Source organism: Panthera onca, chromosome E2 (assembly GCF_046562875.1).
Source record: "Panthera onca isolate mPanOnc1 chromosome E2, mPanOnc1 haplotype 2, whole genome shotgun sequence".
Classification (NCBI taxonomy): Eukaryota; Metazoa; Chordata; class Mammalia; order Carnivora; family Felidae; genus Panthera; species Panthera onca.
Window position 1 is genome coordinate 60,371,706 of NC_138353.1, and position 19,582 is coordinate 60,391,287.

Consider the following 19,582-nt stretch of genomic DNA (forward strand, 5'->3'; position numbering starts at 1 on the left):
GGAGCGGGGGGGACCCTGGGGGGGGGGGGCGCTGGCCCAGGAAACCCACCTGGTCCAGGGGCTGGTGTGTGCACAGCTTGAGGAGTGAGGTCACGGTGTAGTAGAGGAGCAGCAGGACGCCGGGGCTCACGTACACGGGCCAGTCGTGGCTGGTATCGAGGACCAGCACGTTGGGACCGGAGCAGTTGCTGTAGGTCACCAAGGCCTTGAGGCCGAACACCCTGCCCAGAGAAGGCGAGCCGCTGAGCTGGGCCGCAGGAAGCCAGGGCCAGGCCGTGGGAGGGGAGGGAGGGGAGGAGGGGAGGGGGGAAGGGGGGAGGGGGGAGGGGGGAAGGGGGGAGGGGGGAGGGGAGGGGACAGGGGAGGAGGGGAGGGGGGAGGGGGAGGGGGAGGGGAGGGGGCCGGCGCAGGCAGGCCTCACCTGGCCCAGATGCCGGCCGGGGGCAGCACGGCCTGGGCGAAGGGCGTCTGGTAGCAGTAGACGCAGATGAGGTGGCCGGCGCCGAAGCAGCCCACTATGACGCAGAGCGTGCTGGAGCCCAGGGGGCCGATGGGAAAGTGGCAGGCCCACCAGGTGCAGGTGGCCAGGAAGACCAGGAAATAGACGCCGGAGAAGGCCGAGGGCTGGGCGATGCCTGCGGGACGGGGCGGAGGCGTGACGGCCGGTGGGGAGCCGGACGGGCTGCCGAGACCCCTCCCCGCGTGCCGGTTGGTGCCGGGGCCCCCGCCCCTTGCCCAGCGGGTACCTGCCAGCGCCAGCAGCAGGATGGCCAGCGTCCGTCCGGCGGCCACCAGCAGCCAGTGGGCCGTGACCTGGAACCGGGTGGCCAGCCGAGACCTCTGCTTGGGGGCCGGCACGGGGGCTCCGCGAGGCCCCGCCGGGGAGCCGGCGTCCGCTTCCCTGTCCTCATCGTCCTGCCGAGGTCGTGGGGAGGGGCAGAGGTCAGGTGCACGGCACTCGGGCCACACAAGCGGGGAGGAGGCCTCCCTCGAGTTCACAGGCCCTCCTGGAGGTGGGGCCCGGGCCCGGCCCGTGGTGACGGCTGGCCCCGGGTTATTCCGGAACCCCGCAAGTGCCTCTTTACCTCCCTTTCTAGATCAGGGGGACCCCCAGGGCAGGGCAGGGCAGGCCCCGCAGATTCCGGCATACGCCCTCGAAGCCCCTGGGTCCTGAGAGGCCCGAGTGCTGATTTTTAGGGAAAATACACCATGTCACCGCCCTTCACAGTTTACAGAGCACCCTCACGTCTGTGCCTCACGGTCTTGTGGCTGAAGCAGCATTTTCCTCGTGGGTAGAGAAACAGGGGCGCGGAGCAGACCGTGAGGGGCACCCGGTTTGACCCCGCTCCCTTTCTGCTGCCTGTGGGGCTCCTGGAGAGCCAGGGGCAGGCGGGCCCGCCAGGCCGCACAGAGACCGGGCCTCCATCCCCGGTTCCACTCAAAGGTTTCCCAGAACGGAGCCGTTTCCTGGACGCCCAGCCCCACTCCCCCCCATGTCCCACCTGCACGTTGGATGCCATGCCCGGGCCTCTCCCAGGGGGTGGCACTCGGCGTCCAGACTAAGTACACAGGAGCCAGGTGACCTGCCCGTGTCCCAGCTCGTACCTCCTGGCTGTGCGGCCTTGGGTAAGTCACCTAACCTCTCTGAGTCTGTTTCCCGTCTGCCAGATGGGGGTGGGACCAGAAAGGTGCTGCCCTCACAGGGCAGGAAGGGAGTGGGGAGGCCATAGGGAGGAGTCCCTGAGCAGTGATCAGAAGCAGGGGCGGGGGCAGGCCAGGGGACCTGGGGCGCGGGACGGCTGGGACCCCAGAATTCAGAGCAGGGGGCGCGGGGCCCTGAGGGGTGGAGGAGGCGTTCGCGGGCAGGCACAGCAGCCAGGCCTGAGTTCCCACCCGCGCACAGCTGGCCGAGGCCCTGGGAAAGTGTCCGCCAGCCTCTGAGGAGTCAGCGTCTGTGAGGGGGGGCACGGAGGCAGCCGCTGGGGGGGGACAGGCAGGTGCTCGGGGCGTCCAGCCGGCCAGCCCTGGCTCCAGCCCCGACTCGGCAGGCCCCTCAGGCGGCCACAGGAGGCTTAGCACAAGTTTCCTCTCTCTGTCCCTCCCCCTGCGCCACCCCCTCAGAGCGTGCGTGCAGAGGCACGTGACATCGTGTCAGGATGCACGGCTGCACTCGTACGCTTTCCCGCGTACGTGTGGGTGGCTCTGGGCTTTAAGACACGCCTGCGGAGGGTACCCCCAGCCCCTCGCTCTGAGGTCTGTCTACACCGGCCACCCCGGCCAGCAAGACGGCACAGGCTCTCTCATTTGCCACCGAGGACACCCACAGGAAGGTGACCTGTCCCGGTCGCCGGGCAGACCGGAGTCCAGCCCCCCGAGCGACCAGGGCAGCGCTGTGCTGTGAGGGTGTAGGCAACATGGGTGGCTGGCCCCCTCCTGTCCTACCCCAGATTTCAGGATCGAGTCTGGCCCCTTCCTGGCAGAGCCGTTCCAGGAAGCCCTGACTCCGCCAACAAGGAAAGCAGAGGCATCCACGGCTCCCTGGGGCCCACACAGTGGCTCCCATCCACAGCTCCCTAGGGCACACACAGTGTCCCTGGGGCCCACACAGTGGCTCCCACCCGCGGCTCACTGGGGCCCATGTGCCTGTGGGAGTAGAGAGGGGTCACCAGGAAAAGGGTGACCCGAGGGCAGGCGGCAGGATGGTCCCAACCCTGGCTCGACCGCCACAAGTGCCTGGAAAAGCGACCTGACCTCCAGGCTCCCGTTACACCCTCTGAAAGTGGGATCCTAGCCTGGCCCCGTGGGGTAGGGGCAGGGCAGCCTGGGTCACCCCTGACCTGCAGAGGTGGGTGGGAGGAGCCTACAGGCCCTGGGGCCTCCCTGGCAGGGGACACTTGTGGCAGGGTCCCGGACAGTCACAGATCCCACGGAGCCCCGGGGCCCGGGCCCTGCCGCTCCAAGGCTGAGGCCATGTGTGGGAGGCCAGGCGGGGCTCGAGACCACAGCCCTCGTGGGGGGGCAGAAGGGCACTCAGGCTTCAGCCGTGGGGGACATCAGGGGCCCTGACCCTCATGCCTGATGCTGAGGGAAAGCTCCCAGAGCAGGACACCCCAAGGACAGTCTCTAGATCAGGACCTCCGCCACCCCCCACCCCATGCCTAGAGGCCATCGACACTCCCTCGGGAGTGGCGTCCACCCTTGGTGCCCCCTGACGGCCAGGAGGTCGGCCCCCTGCACTGCCGACTCCCCACTGCCCCGTGGCCTCCAGGAACGGTTTCTTAAGGTACAGACACGCGTGGGGTCCCCACAAGTTCCCCCGAGATGGAACCCTCCTAGGACTGGGTCTGGCAAACACACAGGCTGAGGGGCTCACAGGGTTGCCCCTCGCCCCAGGAATGGGACACACGCCTTCTCTCACCCCTGAGACCTCAGCTCTCCATAATGGACACAAACCGACTCTTACAACTAAAAAGTGCACGTTTGTCTAAAAATGAAACAGTCGCAGAGTCCTCAAACGGCCGCAAGGACCAAGAAGGCCCCGCCCCCAGCACGTGGGCACCCGGCCCACCGACGGCCCTCACCTGCTCCTGGGCGGGCTGGCTCCGCTGGGCTTCCCGTGCCAGGCGCCCACAGAGGCCGAGGCACACGGCTGAGACCACCAGGACACCCAGGTCGGGGGCCACCAGCCGGACGGCATTGGGGATGTCCTTCAGGTCCAGCCTGCGAAGGGGCAGCAAGTGCCCACCGATCGGTCAGGAGGGCAGGTGCCAGGCAGCGGGGGGGTGAGGGTGGGGACAGGAAGGGAAGGGGGGACCCCAGGGACTGGAGGCCCCAGGCAGGGAGAGGGCTTACCTCGTCACCCCTACGTGCTGGGACAGGATCTGCCAGGGGCTGCCTGCGGAGAGAGGCACGGGGGGACGGGGTCAGGCGGTGCCCCACAGCCCTGCCAGGAATCACCGAACACCTGGCCTCTGGGCTGCCTCTACTAGCAGGGAAACTGAGGCTCAGCCAGGCAAAGCCAGGGGGCCGAAGGCCCGGAGGTCTGTCTGCAGAGTGGGGATTCGCGGCCAGGAGCCCAGGCTGGGCACTCAAAACCCCCAGCCGAGGCCACGTCGGGGTCCGCGTGGGAGGCCCGTCTCCCAGGCAGCAGGACCGGCACGCCCACCTGGCCCTGGACTCCGCTCCACACCCCCTTCTGGACGGCGGTGTGGACACCGTCACCCGAAATCAGGAGCCCGGGCAGGGCGGGGGAGCCAAGCCAGGCAACGCCAGCTGTGGGGACTGGGCACCCGCGGTTCACATGCCTGGAGTCCAGGGCGCTGAGGCCACTCCTTTCCGGAGCCGGGAGGGTGGGTGCCGGCTGGAAACTGCCCGCAGGATGAGGGGCCCGGGGCAGTGGGGGGGGGGGGGGGGTGGGCAGGGCACTGAGGGCCCTTGGTGCCCACGGCCACGTTTCCAGGTGCCAGAGGAAGATGCTGACAGAGAGAAGGGCCTAGAAGGCCAAGCCTGCCCCGAGGGCCAGATTTCGGGGTCCAGAATTAGCACCGTGCCTCACTCGGCCCAGCCCCAGGCCAAGTGTCACTGGCTCTTAACACGGTCCACGTGGGCTGAACAGAAATCGTGGGCTCGGGGATCGGCCCATATTAGGCAAAGCCTGCTGAGGCGGGGCGGCCGGCCTTTCCTGGGACCGCGGTATCCCCTCCCTCTCCCCTGCCCCCCCCCAGCTAGCTGTCCTGGGCACCCCCTTCCCAGGTCCCAGTGGAAACTCACAGCTTGGCCCCAGGAGCTGGTCCAGGCGGGGCACGGTGTGCAGGCATATCTGGAAGGCCAGGTGGGCTGCCAGGAAGAGGAGGCTGAAAAGCAGCAGGGCTCGGAGGAGGCGACCAGCGTGACCTGCGGGCAGAGAGGGCAGGGGCGAGGCTAGCACAGGGCCTTCTTCCGCCCGTCCTGGGGGACCCACATCCCACCGGAGTCTGGGAGCCGGGTCAGGAGACCCCAAGCTCGGGCAGGGACAGGCCCACACGAGCGCCCCGTGTGCCTTGCCCCTGGAGAGATGTGGCCCCACAACCGGGGCCGGACCCTGCGCCCGGGGAGGACTCGTGGAGCCCTGGGGTCACCCTGCTCTGAGCGGTGAGCAGCTCACCCTCCGTGCAAGGAACGGAGACCCTGAGGGCCCCACGCTGAGCTCGAGCCCCGTCTCAGGACTCGGGCTGTGCGCGGCTCGCCCCAGATCCTCACTGTGCCGCCAGCGGACCCCTGGCTCGGGGACAGAGGCGTCCCTCTCTCCTGCCCAAGGCTGGCACGCTCGGAGCCCCTGCTCAATCGTGTCCCCTCGCCCAGGGGTGGCCCAGCGGGTGAGACCCCTGGAGTGCCGTGTGAGCGCACCCGCCGGGGAGGCCGGGGCCGGCCCTTGCCCACGCACTGCCCCACCTCACTTGGCTGAGACTCAGAGGGGGCGAGGGGTTCCCGGAGGCGGCCCAGGCAGGACTTGGACGGCTTCGGTGACACTCGTTTCTAGGTCCCTCCCGGCTCCCGACCCTCGGTAGGGCAGGGGTGAGCGAAGGGGAGGGCAGGGTGGGGCCACGGAGCACTGGGAAGGAGAAATGGAAAATGAACGGAACGTCTGGCCGTCGGCCCTGGCCGGGCCGGCTCTGCTCAGAGCACCGGGCCAAGAGCAGGGGGAGGCCACGGGCCTCCCGTCAGGAGGAGGGGTCGGGCTACCTGTGGGCAGCTGTGCGGGAGCCTGCGGGGAGCCACCGCTGTGCCCCCCTGCCAGGAGCCTGCGGGGGCGAGGGGCCGAGAAGGCTGAGCTTCCCTCCAGGCCAACCCCCCTCGGCCCTGCTCGCCCGGGCAGCCCCTCCCCTGCACACCTAGGAGGTCCCACCAGGAGGCAGTGGGGGAGCACCTGGCAGCCCCCGTGGATGCCCAGGCCGGCCTCGGGCGCTACGGGAGCCGAAGCCTCAAGAGCCAGGCTGCTGGGCTCCTCGCACACGCAAGAACCCGGGGGTCTGAGGGGCGAGCCCAAGGCTCGAGACCCCTGGGCGGGAGGGCGCCCCCGCCCCTGCCTGTCGTCCCGTCTGGCCCCTCTTGGACCTCTGGCAAAGTGCCAGCTGTCACCACTCCTCTCGTCATCTGCCCCTCCTCATACCTAGTTCACTTCTTGGGTGGGCACGCCATGTCCCAGACCACAGGCCACCGCCAAGCCAAAGGGGCCAGGGCGCTGGCCGTGTGGCTGTAGCTCCCTGCCAGGTGGGGGCTGGCTAAGCCAGTCGTGGGAGAGGCAGGGAGAGGCAGGGAGAGGCAGGGAGGGGCAGGGAGGGGCAGGGAGGGGCAGGGAGGGGCAGGGAGGGGCAGGGAGGGGCAGGAGGCCCGGCGCATCTGGCCAACACCACCAACCAACCTGGACAATCTCCTACACTGCCCACCTGAGCTCGGCTCGGGCGGCGGGAGGACGGCACGGGGTGGGGGGGGGGCGGGCGAGGGGCTCCTGAACCTGCCAGGGGCGGGGCGGGCAGAGGAGCAACCCCTGAGGATTGTGAGGTTGGGCCCCGAGAGCTGGGAGCGGGCGGGGAAGGGGCGCTGGGGGGCCCAGAAGGTTCCGCCAGCTCCTGTCCCGGGGCCCGAACGCCACTGGCCCGGCCACTCGAGGCCTGCGCACACAGGGCACGACCCCCACCACGTCCACGGCAGGGGAGAGGCGCGCAGAAACCACCCACCCTAAAGGACCAGGGGGTCGGGCTCTCCAGGAAGTGGGGCTGGCGGGCTATGGACCCGGGGGGCAGAGGCAGCGGGAGGGGCTTCCCAGAGGGGGTCTGTACAAAGAATCTGACCCGCAGCAGGAATCCCGGGCTTGCGGCCCCCAAAACCGCCCTGATAGCGGCGGCTCCATCCCCCACACTGTGGGGCGTCCCTGCCTTCGGCAGGGAGGGTACCTTGTCGACCACCGCCCTTCAGCCCTCTGGGCCTTCCTTCCTCACCCACCCACCCACCCCCAAAGGCCTCACTCGCACACCCTCTTGGGTCCAGTTGTTTGCAGATGCCCCATCTCCTGATGGGACCCGGCCCCTGGGTGCACGGGGCTGGGGGGAGGGGGACCCTTGGAGCGGCTCCTGGGGATATTCCAGGAAGAGTGCTAAGAAGCTGGGGGAGGAGCGCCCGCCGTCACACCCAGAAGGCTCCAGAGAGGTGGGGGTAGGAAGGGGACAGGACAGGGGGCACCCCACGAGCCTGAGCCCCGAGCCCTGGGAAGGAGGTTCTCCTCACAGGAGGCGGCAGGAGGGTGACAGGAGTCCCTGGGGACTCACACTGCCATCCACCCCCAGGGAGAGGGCAGGAGTACCGCAGGGCGGGGCCAGCCCCGGGGGTGGGCTTTGTCCTGAGGCGGGACAGGTGTTAAGTCCCTAAATGTGAAGCAGATGGCCCAGCCCTGACCCCCAGGCACAGGGACAGGGGACGGGGGCAGGGGTCAGCACCCTCGGGGCCCAGGCGCGTCAGACCTTCCGCCAGATGTCCAGCCTCCGAGCCAGCCCTAACCCGATGCCAGGCGCTCGGGCCCCTCCCTGCTTTCCTCTCTCCCACTCGGAAAATCCGGGCAGCCTCCCTGCTCCTGAAGGGCCGCTGAGGGTGGACAGATGGACAGACGGAGGTCAGGCAGGAAAGTCTCCGCAGCGCTCCCTACCCCTTGCCCAGCGGACCCCTCCCCCCACTGCCCATCGGGGGGCCTGCGAACACAGGCACTGGCTCCACGGGTGGACGGATGGTGGGCCTGACGGACGGACGGACGGACGGACGGACGGACGGATGGGAGGAAGAGGGGGCGCCGGGCGGGGGAGGACCTGTGGGAGGTATAGACCCTGCGGCCTGAGCTGGACCAGATGTCACAGGCTAGGGAGGGGTGACCAGCCAGCCTGTAGGGGGCAGAATGACACCTGCCCCCTCCGTCGATGTCCACACCCCAATCCCCGGACCCCGTGAACACGCTTCCTTACGGGGCAGAGGGGAACCAAGGCTGCCAAGCAGCCGACCTGAAAACAGGGGCTGACCTTGGACCCTCAGGGAAGGCCAGTGTCACCACAGGGTCCTAACGGTGGACGGGGGCGGGAGGGCCAGAGTCAACGTGACGAGGGGACACTCGCCGGGCCATTGCTGGCTCGGGCGACGGAGGGAGGGGCCGTGGATGCCTCTAGAAGCCGGGAAAGTTGAGGAAACGGGTCCTCCCGGGAGCCTCCAGAAGGAAACGGGGCCCGTGACACCGATGCCGGCCCGCGAGGCCCGTGCTGGTCTCCCGACCCCCCGCCCGAGGGACGAGGCTGTGCTCCAGCGGCCACAAGAGGCTCAGACGCCTCCGAGGCCCAGAAGCAGCCAGCAGCTACACCCCGCGCCTCAGAAGGCGGCGCCTGTGGCCTGCCTCCCTTCACGGGTCCTCAGCTGTCACGGCCAACACGGACCTCGGCCCGGCCGGGGCTACTTTTTCACCCATCTCTGCCGGGCGCTGGCGCTCATGCTGCTGACGGCCCGCTTCTCCCGGGGACCCTCACTCAAGCCCGGGGGCCCGTCCCCCCTCCAGCTCCGAGGGGACCTTCCCACCCACGGGAGGCGGAGCAGCCTGTGGGGCAGGTCCCTGAGCACTGCCCTCCCTGAACAGCTGGGACAGGTATGGACGCTGATGCAGGCGGACAGAGGCGGCAGGAGCCCAGGGTGAGAGTTTGGACTCCATCTGTCCCCGTGTCACCTGGCTGCAGGCCCACACCTGTTCCCAGCGGGCCCGCCTGCCCTCCCGCACGGGGCTCCCGAGACGGGGCGACGGCCTTCTGGGATGGCCCCGCGCCGTGAGCCCGCCTCCAGACCAGACCCTCCTGTGGGCACAGCCCCTGCTGGGTTCCCCACGTCTGTGTGCCTGGTGGACACAGGAGACTACGTGCCCACCCTCCAGGGGCTCAGGACCCTAGACGGGGCCTCGAGTGCCCAGCTACCCCCACACGACAGGGTGGCTGGCGATAACCCGAACCCCACGGACCTCGCGCAGACGGCAGGAGCCTGACTTCAGGGGGCAGGGGCAGGGGCGGCTGGATATAAGGGGTTGGCCGCAGCCTCAACCGGCACAGTGTTTCTGGGGGGGGTGCGTGGGGAACAGGAGAGGGAGCCCGCAGGAAGACGGCCCGTCTCACAGTGCCCGGGAAGCCCCAGGGACAAGGGGGGATCCGTCCAAGACCCCAGAACACACGGCGAGAGAAAAGATTCTGAACTTAGCCAAAGGTCGACAATGAAAAACAACGGAGCTTGGGACCACCCTTCCTCTACCCCAGCCGTCGAACTGCCCGGGGCCTCCGGGGAGCACGCGGCGGCGCCCCGGCCCCTGGAGGCCCGGCTGGTCCTGTGGACGAGCCCCCCCACCCCACCCCGGCAGAAGCCACTTTGCAAGCCCTTACCTGGGACGCTGTGCGGAGAGGGGCCCGGGAACCAGGGCAACAGCAGCAGAAACAGCAGGTAGACCAGAGACAGGGCGTTGAAGCGGCACAGGCAGGCTGCAGGGGAGGAGAGGGCGGTCAGCTCAGCCACGCAGGGCGCCCAGCCCGTGCCCCGGACACCCCCAGACGCCGCCCCCCAAATATCACCCCAGACCTCACCCCCTAAATATCACCCGGACATAATCCCCCCTGACATCAAGCCCCCAACATCGTCCCCCCCAGTCCACTGGACATCCCCGTTAAGCATCGCTCTAACCCCGGGCCTCGGTACGGCCCCCACAGAGCATCCCCCCCAGACGCTGCCTGCTTGTCACCCTGTGAGGCCGGCTGCCTCCTTCCACGTGTGAGCAACCTCACTTAGCGTGTGGCACGTCACCCATCGCTCAGGATTCACGCTGTCACACCGTGTCCAGACCACACACGTCACCTGTCGCTCAGAGCACATGTCCGCTGTCACGCCGTGTCCCCAAACACACGTGTCACCCGTCAGAGCACATGTCCACTGTCATGCCGTGTCCCCACACATGTCACCTGTCACTCAGCACACACAGTGTCACACTGTGTCCTCCTACAACCAGTTCGTTTTACCAACGTCCCATGTTGTGATCCTCTCGTGCAGATGCTTGGGCCTCGTCCTGTCCGCCCGTGTCTCAGGGGCACCGAGGGGTGACCTCCCCCCATGGGCGGACAGTGACAACGTGGCTGACTTTCCTTCTTTTGTAAAATTCTATAGTTTCAGGTGCACACAGCACAACTGACCTCCGCAGTCAGCGCTCAGAGCCCTAACTCGCGTGCTCATGGGGACACGTGGGCCACCCCGCGGCCTCTCGGCCCCACTTCTCCGTGAGCGGGATCGTGGGGCTCCCAGCCGGCGGCCTGGCTCCTGTCTCCGCCTCTGAGAGCCGCGCGTGTGCCCACGGCCTGTCCCCGCCTTTGCCCTCGACCCCACGCCCTCCACCCCGCACAGCTGGACGCTACCTTGACCGAGGGCGGCCGGGGGGCCGGGGGACCCGGAGCTGGGCCGGGCCCCGGGAACCAAGGCCTGTGATGTGGGCGTCGTCGCCAGGGAACCGGGGGCCCACTCAGCCTTTCCTGGGGTGCCCGAGAGCGGGCTGGCAGGGCAGGTGGGCACCACTGGAGGGGCCCCCGGGGCGGAGCCGTCCCTGCCGCCCGTTCCTCCACCACCTCCGGCGGCAAGTGGCCCGGGAGGACAGCGCAGCCCGCCGAGGGCACCGGCGCCTACCACGAACCCGTCCCCTCCTGAGCAACCCGGCCTCGCGGCTCAGACGCGTGTGGCTAAGCCGACGGAGCTCTACTTTCCGCCAGAGGCAGAGTTTACAAGCTGTCCCGGGACCTACTCTCTGCCCCCCGCCCCAGGCCCCCAAGCGTGAGCCGCGACCCCGAAAGGACTCGGACCTCCGGGTGGCAGCCGTGTGGACAGCCAGAGCCCAAACAAGCTGACTCGAACTTGCCCATCTGGCTGCACAGACCGCCTCCTGGGGGGGCGGGGGGGGGGGGCGCAGGGGTGGCATCTGCTCTGGGAAAAGGATAGGCTAGAATAACAGTGCCTCGGGGAGGAGGCCACTGACCCGACCTGAGTCTTGAGCAGGGGGACCCCCTGGGGGCATGGCCAGGTCTGCGCCTTCGGTCACCAGGTGGCGACGGAGATCCCTCTTCCCTCGGTGGGGGGGGGGGGGGGGGTCACAGGTCTCCTCCGGGGTCCGTTCTGCCCCCCTTCCTGTTCAGACAGGCCTTAGCTGGAGCCCCTCCTCCTCCCTGGAGGCCTCGACGAAGGAGGAGCTCCCGGAGAACACAGGCCACTGAGACCCGGGGGAACCTGCCGACACGCCCAGGCTTGTGGTCACCAGCAGAGGCTGTGCACACCTCTGCCTGTCCCCTGTCCTCGCCTTGTCTGGGGGCCCAAGGCCCTCACCCAGGCCGGGACCTTGGGCAAGCAGAGAAGCTGCAGGGGAGGGCAGGAGGGGCCGCGGCCTGGGGGGCAGACCCTTGACCGTGCAGCCGTGGGCGGCTCCAGGCCTCTGTTCCCACGTCTGTGCGACGGGGTTCACACGTCCTGCCTGAAGGGTCATCCGAGGGCCACACTGAACGGAGAACCAGGTGTAGGGCCGGGGTTCGAGTCCGTCCCACCCACCGCTGACTAAGCCCTTCCTATCACCCCAGCCTCGCGGAGGCCCCAGGAACCCCAGGGGGGGGCGCTCCAGGTCACCTCCCACACCAGGAGCCGCCCCAAGCCTGGGCACCGCCCCCTCCATCACGCACTGGCCGTGGCACCGGCTCGACCAGAAATACGACGTTGTACAGCAAGCACACATTTTCGTTAAAAAAAATCCATCCGACCCGGCCCACGAGGCAGGAGGGAAATGCGTTTACGGCAAAGGCTCCTCACGTTCCTCTTTGTGCCCCAAGGGCCGCACTTCCCAGCCCCCAGGTCGTCTCTCTGAGCCACGGCGACCAGCCACGGCGACCCGCCGCGGCTCCCCAGAGAGGGTGGCGCTCCCTCATCCCAGCCAAGCCACGTCCATCCTCCCGACGCCCCGGCCGCCTGCACCCCTGTCCTCGACCCCTCCCCCACCACGCACCCCGTGACCTCCCAGAGGCTCCCCCGCTCCGGCCCCGGGCACGGGGCCGCGGGTAGAGGCTCCCGGGGGCAGAAGCAGTTTCTAGGGGAGCAGGACCCTGAGGCCAGGATGACGGAGGGGACGGTGGTGCTTCCTGGATGTGGAGCTTGGGGGAGATGGAAAATTCTGAGGCTGGGTGGTGGGGACGGCTGCACAGTATGGACACTGCACCTGAACCACTGCACCACACACTTAAAAACGGTTAGGGGCGCCCGGGTGGCTCAGTTGGTTGAGCAACTGACTTCAGCTCAGGTCACGATCTCGCGGTCTGTGAGTTCGAGCCCCGCGCCGGGCTCTGTGCTGACCGCTCGGAGCCTGGAGCCTGCTTCCGATTCTGTGTCTCCCCCTCTCTGCCCTTCCCCTGCTCATACTCTGTGTTTCTCTCTCACTCTCAATAATAAATAAACGTTAAAAAAAAAAAAAAATGGTTAAGATGATCAATTTCATGTTCCGGGTCTTTTTTTTTTTAATATTTATTTTTGAGAGAGAAAGAGAGCGCGAGCGAGAGCACAAGAGGGGGGGGGGGTCAGAGAGAGAGAGACACAGAATCCGAAACAGGCTCCAGCCTCCCAGCTGTCAGCAGAGCCTGACGTGGGGCTCGAACCCAGGAACCGAGAGACCATGACCTGAGCCAACTGAGCCCCCCAGGGACCCCTAATTTTTTTTAAGTCATCTCTACACCCAACATGGGACCTGAATTCACGTGGAGCCTGCTTCAGATCCTGTGTCTCCCTTTTTCTCTGCCCCTCCCCCCCTCATGCTGTCTGTCTCTCTCTCTCTCTCAAAAATAAACATTTAAAAAAATTAAAAAAAAAAAAAGTTGCATGTTCTACCGACTGAACCAGCCAGGCGCCCCTATGTTCTGTGTCTTTTACCAAAATAAGAAAATAAACATTTGAGTTCAGCGAAGGATGTCAGGAACCAGAACCTGAGGGCCAGGCGGGCCGGAGCCCGAGAGTGTGGGAAACGGCCCCGGCCTCTCCCACACCAGGCCGAGCAGAAGGGAAAGAATCTCTGAGAAGCTTATCTGCCCAAAGCAGGAAATCGGAGATGGAGAGCCAGAGGCGCGGCCGGCGGGGCACTGCCGGGTGGCCCGGCCCCGCGAGGGACCCACCGCGGCCCTCGAATTCAGCACGCGTGATCTGCCCGGCAGAAGGTCCGGTCTGGGCTCCGCACACAGCCGGGTGGGAGACGGCTTCCCAGCCACACCGACGAGGCTCCCAGGTGCCGGGAGGTCTCGGCCGGCCGCCCGCCGCAGGGCGCCAGCTCGCAGAGGCCCGGCTGCCGTCCCTCACTCGTCCGCCGAAGCTGGCACCAGGCGGGCGGGTGACGCCGGCCCAGGGGACGTGAGTGGGGGAAAGCCGGGCCCGCTGCCTCCAGTGGGCGGAGTGGCAGAGGGGGCTCGGGGCCGGGCCGGGCCGGCCACCCTCCCCTGGGAGCAGGGACTGGGGACGGGGCAAGAGGCCAGCAAGGGAGCACGGGCAAACCGGCCTCGACAGCGGAACTCGGGCCAGCGCTCGCGATGCGCTCCGTCCAGAGGAGGACGCGGGCCTCAGAGAGGAAAGGCTTCCGTGGTGGCGGCGGCCGGGGCTTAGTTCTGGACTCCTGGCTCCACATCCGGGCCTTCTGGGCCCCTCCGCGCGGCCATCGAGGCCTCCGGGCTGAGTGCCGTGAACGTGGCCTCACTGTGCCTGTGCAGGCAGAGGAGGCGGCCTGGAGGAGGTGGCATTTCTCTTGGCCTTGAAGGCCGGCCAAGACGGGGAAGGGTGGAGGAGGTGCCAGTCAGCCCCAGGCTGGAAGCAGAGAAGGAAGAATCGGCTGGAGGGACAGGCCCCCCCCCCCCCCCCCCCCCCCCCGCCCCCTGCCCAGGCAGCTCCCACCTCCCCAAGAGAGCAGCCTGGCTGGCCTGTGACCTCATGGGGGAAATATGCCTTTTCCTGAGCCAGGAACAATAGATTGGGGGTGGGGGGAAGAGAGCCCTGCCCAGCAGGAAAGGACTCCCTCCTGCCAGGCCCCCTCACCCTCGCGCCAGCGCATGCTTAACCCTTTACAGACCCTCACGCAGCCCAGCACAGCCCCGAAGTCCCATCCAGCAAGCGGTCCATCAGACGCTCGGCCTGTCGATGAGGGAAGTGGGGTCTCGGCCAGTGCGGGTCAGGAAGGGGAGGGGAGGTTCGGGGCCGATCACACACTGCTCCGCTCACGCCACGCGGAGGCCCACACCGGGCCCACGCTGCAGATCAGGCTCCCGGGTCTTGGGCCTTGTCCCCTGGGGCTGGCCGGTGGCAGGTGGCGGGAGACTGCCCAGACCTTCCCCACCCCTTCCCTCCTGAGGGAGCCGGAGCTCCGAGCCTCCTCCGTCTCCCCATCTATAGAGCAGGGTGGACGAGACGTCTGCACGTGGAAGCGGGGGCGGGGGGACGGGCGGGCGCTTCACCTGCCGGCAGGGTCCTCAGTGACCCTGCGGGGGGCGTGGCCGGCACCACTGGCGGGGAGGAAACAAACATGGCCAGGCTGAGCCACAGGCCGCGACACAAGCAGAGCGGAGCAGGGTGGGAAGGCGGTGGCCGGCGTGGGCACGGGGACCAGGGCTCACGGGCGCCACGGCTGACTCGGGGCGGGGGCTCTGACTTCCAGCCACAGCCCACACCAGTGTCACAAGCTGGAAGCACAGTGTCCCAGGGAGAGGCCGAGGGGCCTGGGCAGGGTGGACGAGCCACAGCCAGCACTGTCCCGGGCACCTACGACGGGCAGGATGGCTGCCTCTACTTTGCAGGTGAGGAAGCTGAGGGGCTCCCGGGGACCGGCGCTGACCCCCTGCCACTCGGAAACGGTGCAGGCCCAGTGACCCTCGGTGCAGGTCAGGAAGGGCCGGGGGTGGGGGGTGGGGGCCAGTGCGGGACCAGCAGGTCTGAGGAGGCAGCTGCGGGCTCAGGGGCGGCCGGGATGGCAGAGGGAGGGGCACTTCCTCCTCTGCGAGCTGTGCCCTGCAGGGGTGAGGCCCTGAGCACCCCGGCTGGGCTGCTGGGTCACAGGAAGAAGGGCTGAGGCCGCCAGCCCAGTGGTCTGGGAGGAAGAGCGCCATGGACAAGCAAACTAGTCCCCACCCCCCTCTGGGCCTCGGTCTCCCCCCTGGTGAAAATGGGACCCAAAGGGCCGGGTCTGAAATCTGGTGGCTCTGCCCAGCTCTACGGGAGACAGGCCTCCCTGTGCCCGCGTCCTGGGCTGCTACGTGACAGGGATCCCGCTGAGCCCCTCCGGGGACCGAGGCCGTGGGCACGGTGCCCAGCACGTGGCAGGAGGGGGCTGGCCGGGCACCGTGGGACATGGCAGCCGGCCGTCCACGCACAGGATTCCTCTTGAGAGGAACAGAAACAGAAGCCCGATTCGGGCTCGTAGATGTACAAACAGTCCCGGAAAGGTCTATGCCCAGTTGCTGTTGGCGTTTGCCCGTGCAGGAGGGTCCTTGGCCCTGGGAGTCCCCCTCCTCTTAGGGAGAACATTCTCACATGTCCTGGACTTGCTCTCAAGTGAAGTGACCCCAAAGAGAAAAGCCTGGCGGGAACAGCGTGGGAGGGGACAGACGTGTGACCCGGGCTCTCCTTTCACGCCAGGGGCTGCCGCTGGGAAGGGCCTGAGTCGCCTGAAGCCCCAGGGCACTGCGGCAGCAGGCGGGTCTCGGGACGAGACCCGGGGCTCCTGGCCCGGGGCCACACCTCCAGGTCTGCCATCTGCGGCCAGCAGGGCCAAGCCCCTAGGAGGCCAGGTGGAGCCCAGGGACGGGAGGTCAGAGTCCCAGGTGACAGCTGCCAACCCAGGGCGGGGGTCCTGGTCCCAGCCCCGCCACCCTCCCCCTGCCTGCTGTCCCCCAGGCTGTGCTCACCCTGCCTTACTTGGCTCGGAGGAGAAGCCCGTAACACCCTGCTGGCCTGTGCCAGGGGCAGGCGGGTGGGCGGGCGGGGGAGGAGGAGGAGGAGGAGGAGGAGGAGGAGGACAGACGTGGCATAGGGGCTGTCCCTTGCCCTCTGCTGGAGCTGCCCGGGTAGCAGGGCCCGCCGGCCTCCACAGCTGCAGCATGTCCCCAAGCTGGGACCAGACCCTGACCCGAGGTGACCAAAGGTTTGGATCTTTCTGGAAGAGGAAGGTGGGGAGGTGGGCCTAGGGCCCGGGAGTGAGCTGGCCCCACCCAAGCAAGCACCCCGTACCCTCTAGAGACAAGATCTGTGGTCACAGAAAGGCCAGGAAGGCAGGGTTAGAGGTCAGAACCTCGGAGCACAGGGGCGGGAGGGGAGTGAGGGGTGTGCCCGCCACACCCGCAGGCCTCCTGGGACCAGGCTCCACTCAGACGCCCCAATACCTGCCCACCGCCCCCCAGAGATGCTTTCCAGAGTACGCCCCGCAGCACCCCACCCAGAGAGCTCTGCTGAGGGGCCTGGCACTCTGTCCTTTAGCAACTCCAGCACTGGCCACACGCCGGCCGTTTGGGCCTCTGGCCCCCAGAGCGTCACACAGTCCTGGGGTGGGACCTGCCAGACGCCGACCCGGGGACAGGGGCACCAGCCACGGGTGGGGTGGGGGGAGAAACGGCCACAGGAGCCCCTCACGGTTTACGAAGTTAAGAAACTCAGGGACCTACCGAGGACCCTCTCCTCTCACAGGAAAAGGCTGGCCTGAAGTCCGCAGAGGGCCTCCCACAGCCTCACGGGGGGAGACACAGGGCACAGCGAGGGTCCCCGCGGGCCAAGGCCAAGAACGCCGTGTTACCTAGTTGGAGCCCAGCCAAGAGCCCAGGGCCCCGTGCCGCCGGCCGAGGTTTAATTAGCGTGGGGTCCGGGACACTGGTTTTATGGCTCACCTGACGGCCAGGCCCGTCCCCCTCCGCCACCAGCTCCGTGAGGCTGGCCTGAGGAGGGCCTGGCGGCCACTGAGAGCCGAACACAGAGGGACCCCACAAGAGGGACACCTGCCACGTCCTCCCACGCAGTCCTCGGGTTGGGGGCGCCTGACGGCTCACGGCCCAGCTGCCCTCCCAGCCACACGCAGTCCCAGAAGGACGGCTTCAACGAGGCGTTGTGGAGTGACGGTGCAGGGCACAGAGGGACAGCATGGGTGGGGGTATGACCTGCATGGTGTCCGGGGACCTGGGGACCCAACAGACACCACAAGAGCCCCCGCCGTGCACGGCAGGCACCTCGAAGCCAGTGGTGGGTGCACGGCGCGGGTGGCCTGGCCTCTACGACCATTCACAGGCCTTCTGACCCCAACGTGTCACAAGTGGGGCCACCTCCTGGCCCCCAGCTCTGGAGCACGTTCCCCTGCCTGGAGGGGGCTCAGCTCTTCCGTGCTTCTCCCCGGGACGCTGCCCAGACACCCACCGAGTGCCCGGTGCCACCAGCAAAGGGTCCCTTCACGTCAGACTCAGGCGGCCCCTCCCAGGGGCAGGACCTGCGTTTCCTCAGACGTCGTGTTTGTCGCGGGCTCTGTTCCCGTGAAGGGTCAGCAGCCGGCCACCCTGCCCAGAGGAACCCTCCAGAGAGGAGGCCGGACTCCAGGCACAGGCGGGGCCGCATTCCACAGGGAGGGACCTCCTGGGAGGCACAGGCCACAGGCCGCAGGTAAACAGCCGGGGGGCGGGGCGCCCAGGAACGGGGTTTAGGGACCGGGCCCCACGCGGCGCCCCCACCCACCTCTGCGAGGTTTGGCAACAACCCCCACCAGGGCCACTCGGAGCTCGGGGGCCCAGCCCGGGAAGGGGCCCCAGGGAGGGGCGAGCTGACAACACGACGTCCCCCAGCCGGCTGCTGGCATGCGTGGGGGCTGGCGGGCTAGAGCCCCCCGGGTGGGTCTCCGCCTGGGCCAGCCCCGTCCAGGGCCCTCGGCACGTCCTCAGGTCACCGCCCTCCCGAGTCCCCACCGCCGGGACTTCCCAGGAACCAGCAGGACATCCTCCAGCCACAGGGAAAGGGGCTCCGCACGGAGCAGGGCAGACCAGGTGGCCAGGGGCCTGCGCCCGGCGCCCACGTGGAGACCCGGCCCTGGCAGATCCCTGTGCCCCGCGGGTTCTTTCCTGGACGGCCAACTCGCACCCCACAGGTCAGGCGGCCCCTCGGGCGCAGGCCCCGGGCAGAGAGCGGGCCAGCAGCTCAGGCCGGGGCGAGTGACACCTGTGACACCCAGAGCTCCGGCTTAGGGTGCCGAGCGGATGTGGCCCGTGGGGTGGGCGGTCCCGGGCCGGCGGGACCTGCTCCTCCGTGACCCTCTGGCACTTCACCCAGAGGGCGGGGGCCGCAGCTGTGACCCTGCCCTCCACGTGACTGAGGGTCTGACGAGGTGCGTGGGGGGAGGGGGTCAGCCGTGGGGGCCTCTCCTGAGGGTGAGGGGCTGCAGGAACCAGAGTCCTAACACCCGAGGGGGTCCTGCCCCCCGGTCGCGGCACCGGTTGTCCGAGTGTGCAGAGAGGCCCCGGGTCTCGGACAAGTCCCGATGCCCTCTGGCTGGCTGACCCCGGGGTCCAGAGGCCTCTCGGGCTGAGCAGACTACAGCAGACAGGGTTTGATGGCGAGCTCCGGGCGAACGGAGACCCCGCGGGCGCCGCACCCCCCACCGCCCCGGATCCCAGGCTCGTTGATGACTGACATGCCCCTACAGGGGTGCCCGACGTCACCAGGGCCACACCACACAGGGGACCCCGAGCCGTGCACCTGTCCCTGGGCCACCCGGCGCCTCACACGGGCCGAACTCACCACCCAGCAGAGACTGCCAGATGGGGGGGCCGCTCCCCTGGTCTCGACAACAGCCCCCCCGGAGCCGCTGAGGCCCGGTCCTCCATGTGGATGCCAGAGGGGACCATGGAGCTCCAGGAGACAGGGCGGCAAGGGTCCACACCCGCCACAGACCCCGAATAATAAACACACTCGACCCGGCCCATCGTGTGTCAGCCTGTCATGAGCCCAGTGATGTGCGGAGGGCACAGGGGCCAGAGCGCTGCCTCCAGGGGCCCAGTCTCCTGGGGACGATGGTGGACACAAAGGCACAATGAATGAGTCAATGAGAACAAGTCTTGTGGGAGCCAGCAGGGAGGGGCTGCTGGGACTGGCCTCCAGGAAGCCCTCCCCTTGGGGGCAGTGGGGACCCGGGCCCGGAGATCCCACACAGAATGATCCAGTGCAAAGGCCCTGAGGTGACCACGCTCTCAGGAGACCCAGAGGAGGGCAGCGTAGCACCCCAGGAGACCGCGTCCTCCCACAGCCCCAACCAAGGCGGCCGTGTTTTCCTATCAGGTCCTCGTCGGGCCAACATTTAGCGTAACCCATCTAGAGAGTGGGGGTCCTTAAAGTAGGGGTCCCAGCGCAGGTTCTCAAGCTCACCAGGTCACGAGGGGCCGGGCCCCGCGGTCGGTGCTGGATCGGAGTCTCTGGGGACGGGGACGCGCCCCGCAGACCCAAGGCCCGCGCTCCAGAAACTGCCTGGTGAACT

General features: G+C 68.1%; 1 protein-coding gene across 4 annotated transcripts in view; it reads right to left on the reverse strand.

Moving 5' to 3' along the window:
- Window positions 1-19,582, reverse strand: part of PIEZO1 (piezo type mechanosensitive ion channel component 1 (Er blood group)) — a 54,413-nt gene that overhangs the window by 18,393 nt on the left and 16,438 nt on the right. For all 4 annotated transcript variants that reach the window (XM_081791361.1, XM_081791360.1, XM_081791359.1 and 1 more), the window contains exons 2-8: window positions 9,429-9,524; window positions 4,771-4,893; window positions 3,853-3,895; window positions 3,582-3,720; window positions 747-915; window positions 422-635; window positions 50-221 (exon numbers count right to left, since the gene is read on the reverse strand). In XM_081791361.1, coding sequence (XP_081647487.1) covers window positions 50-221; window positions 422-635; window positions 747-915; window positions 3,582-3,720; window positions 3,853-3,895; window positions 4,771-4,893; window positions 9,429-9,524 — 956 coding nt within the window. The remainder of the gene's footprint in view (window positions 1-49; window positions 222-421; window positions 636-746; window positions 916-3,581; window positions 3,721-3,852; window positions 3,896-4,770; window positions 4,894-9,428; window positions 9,525-19,582) is intronic.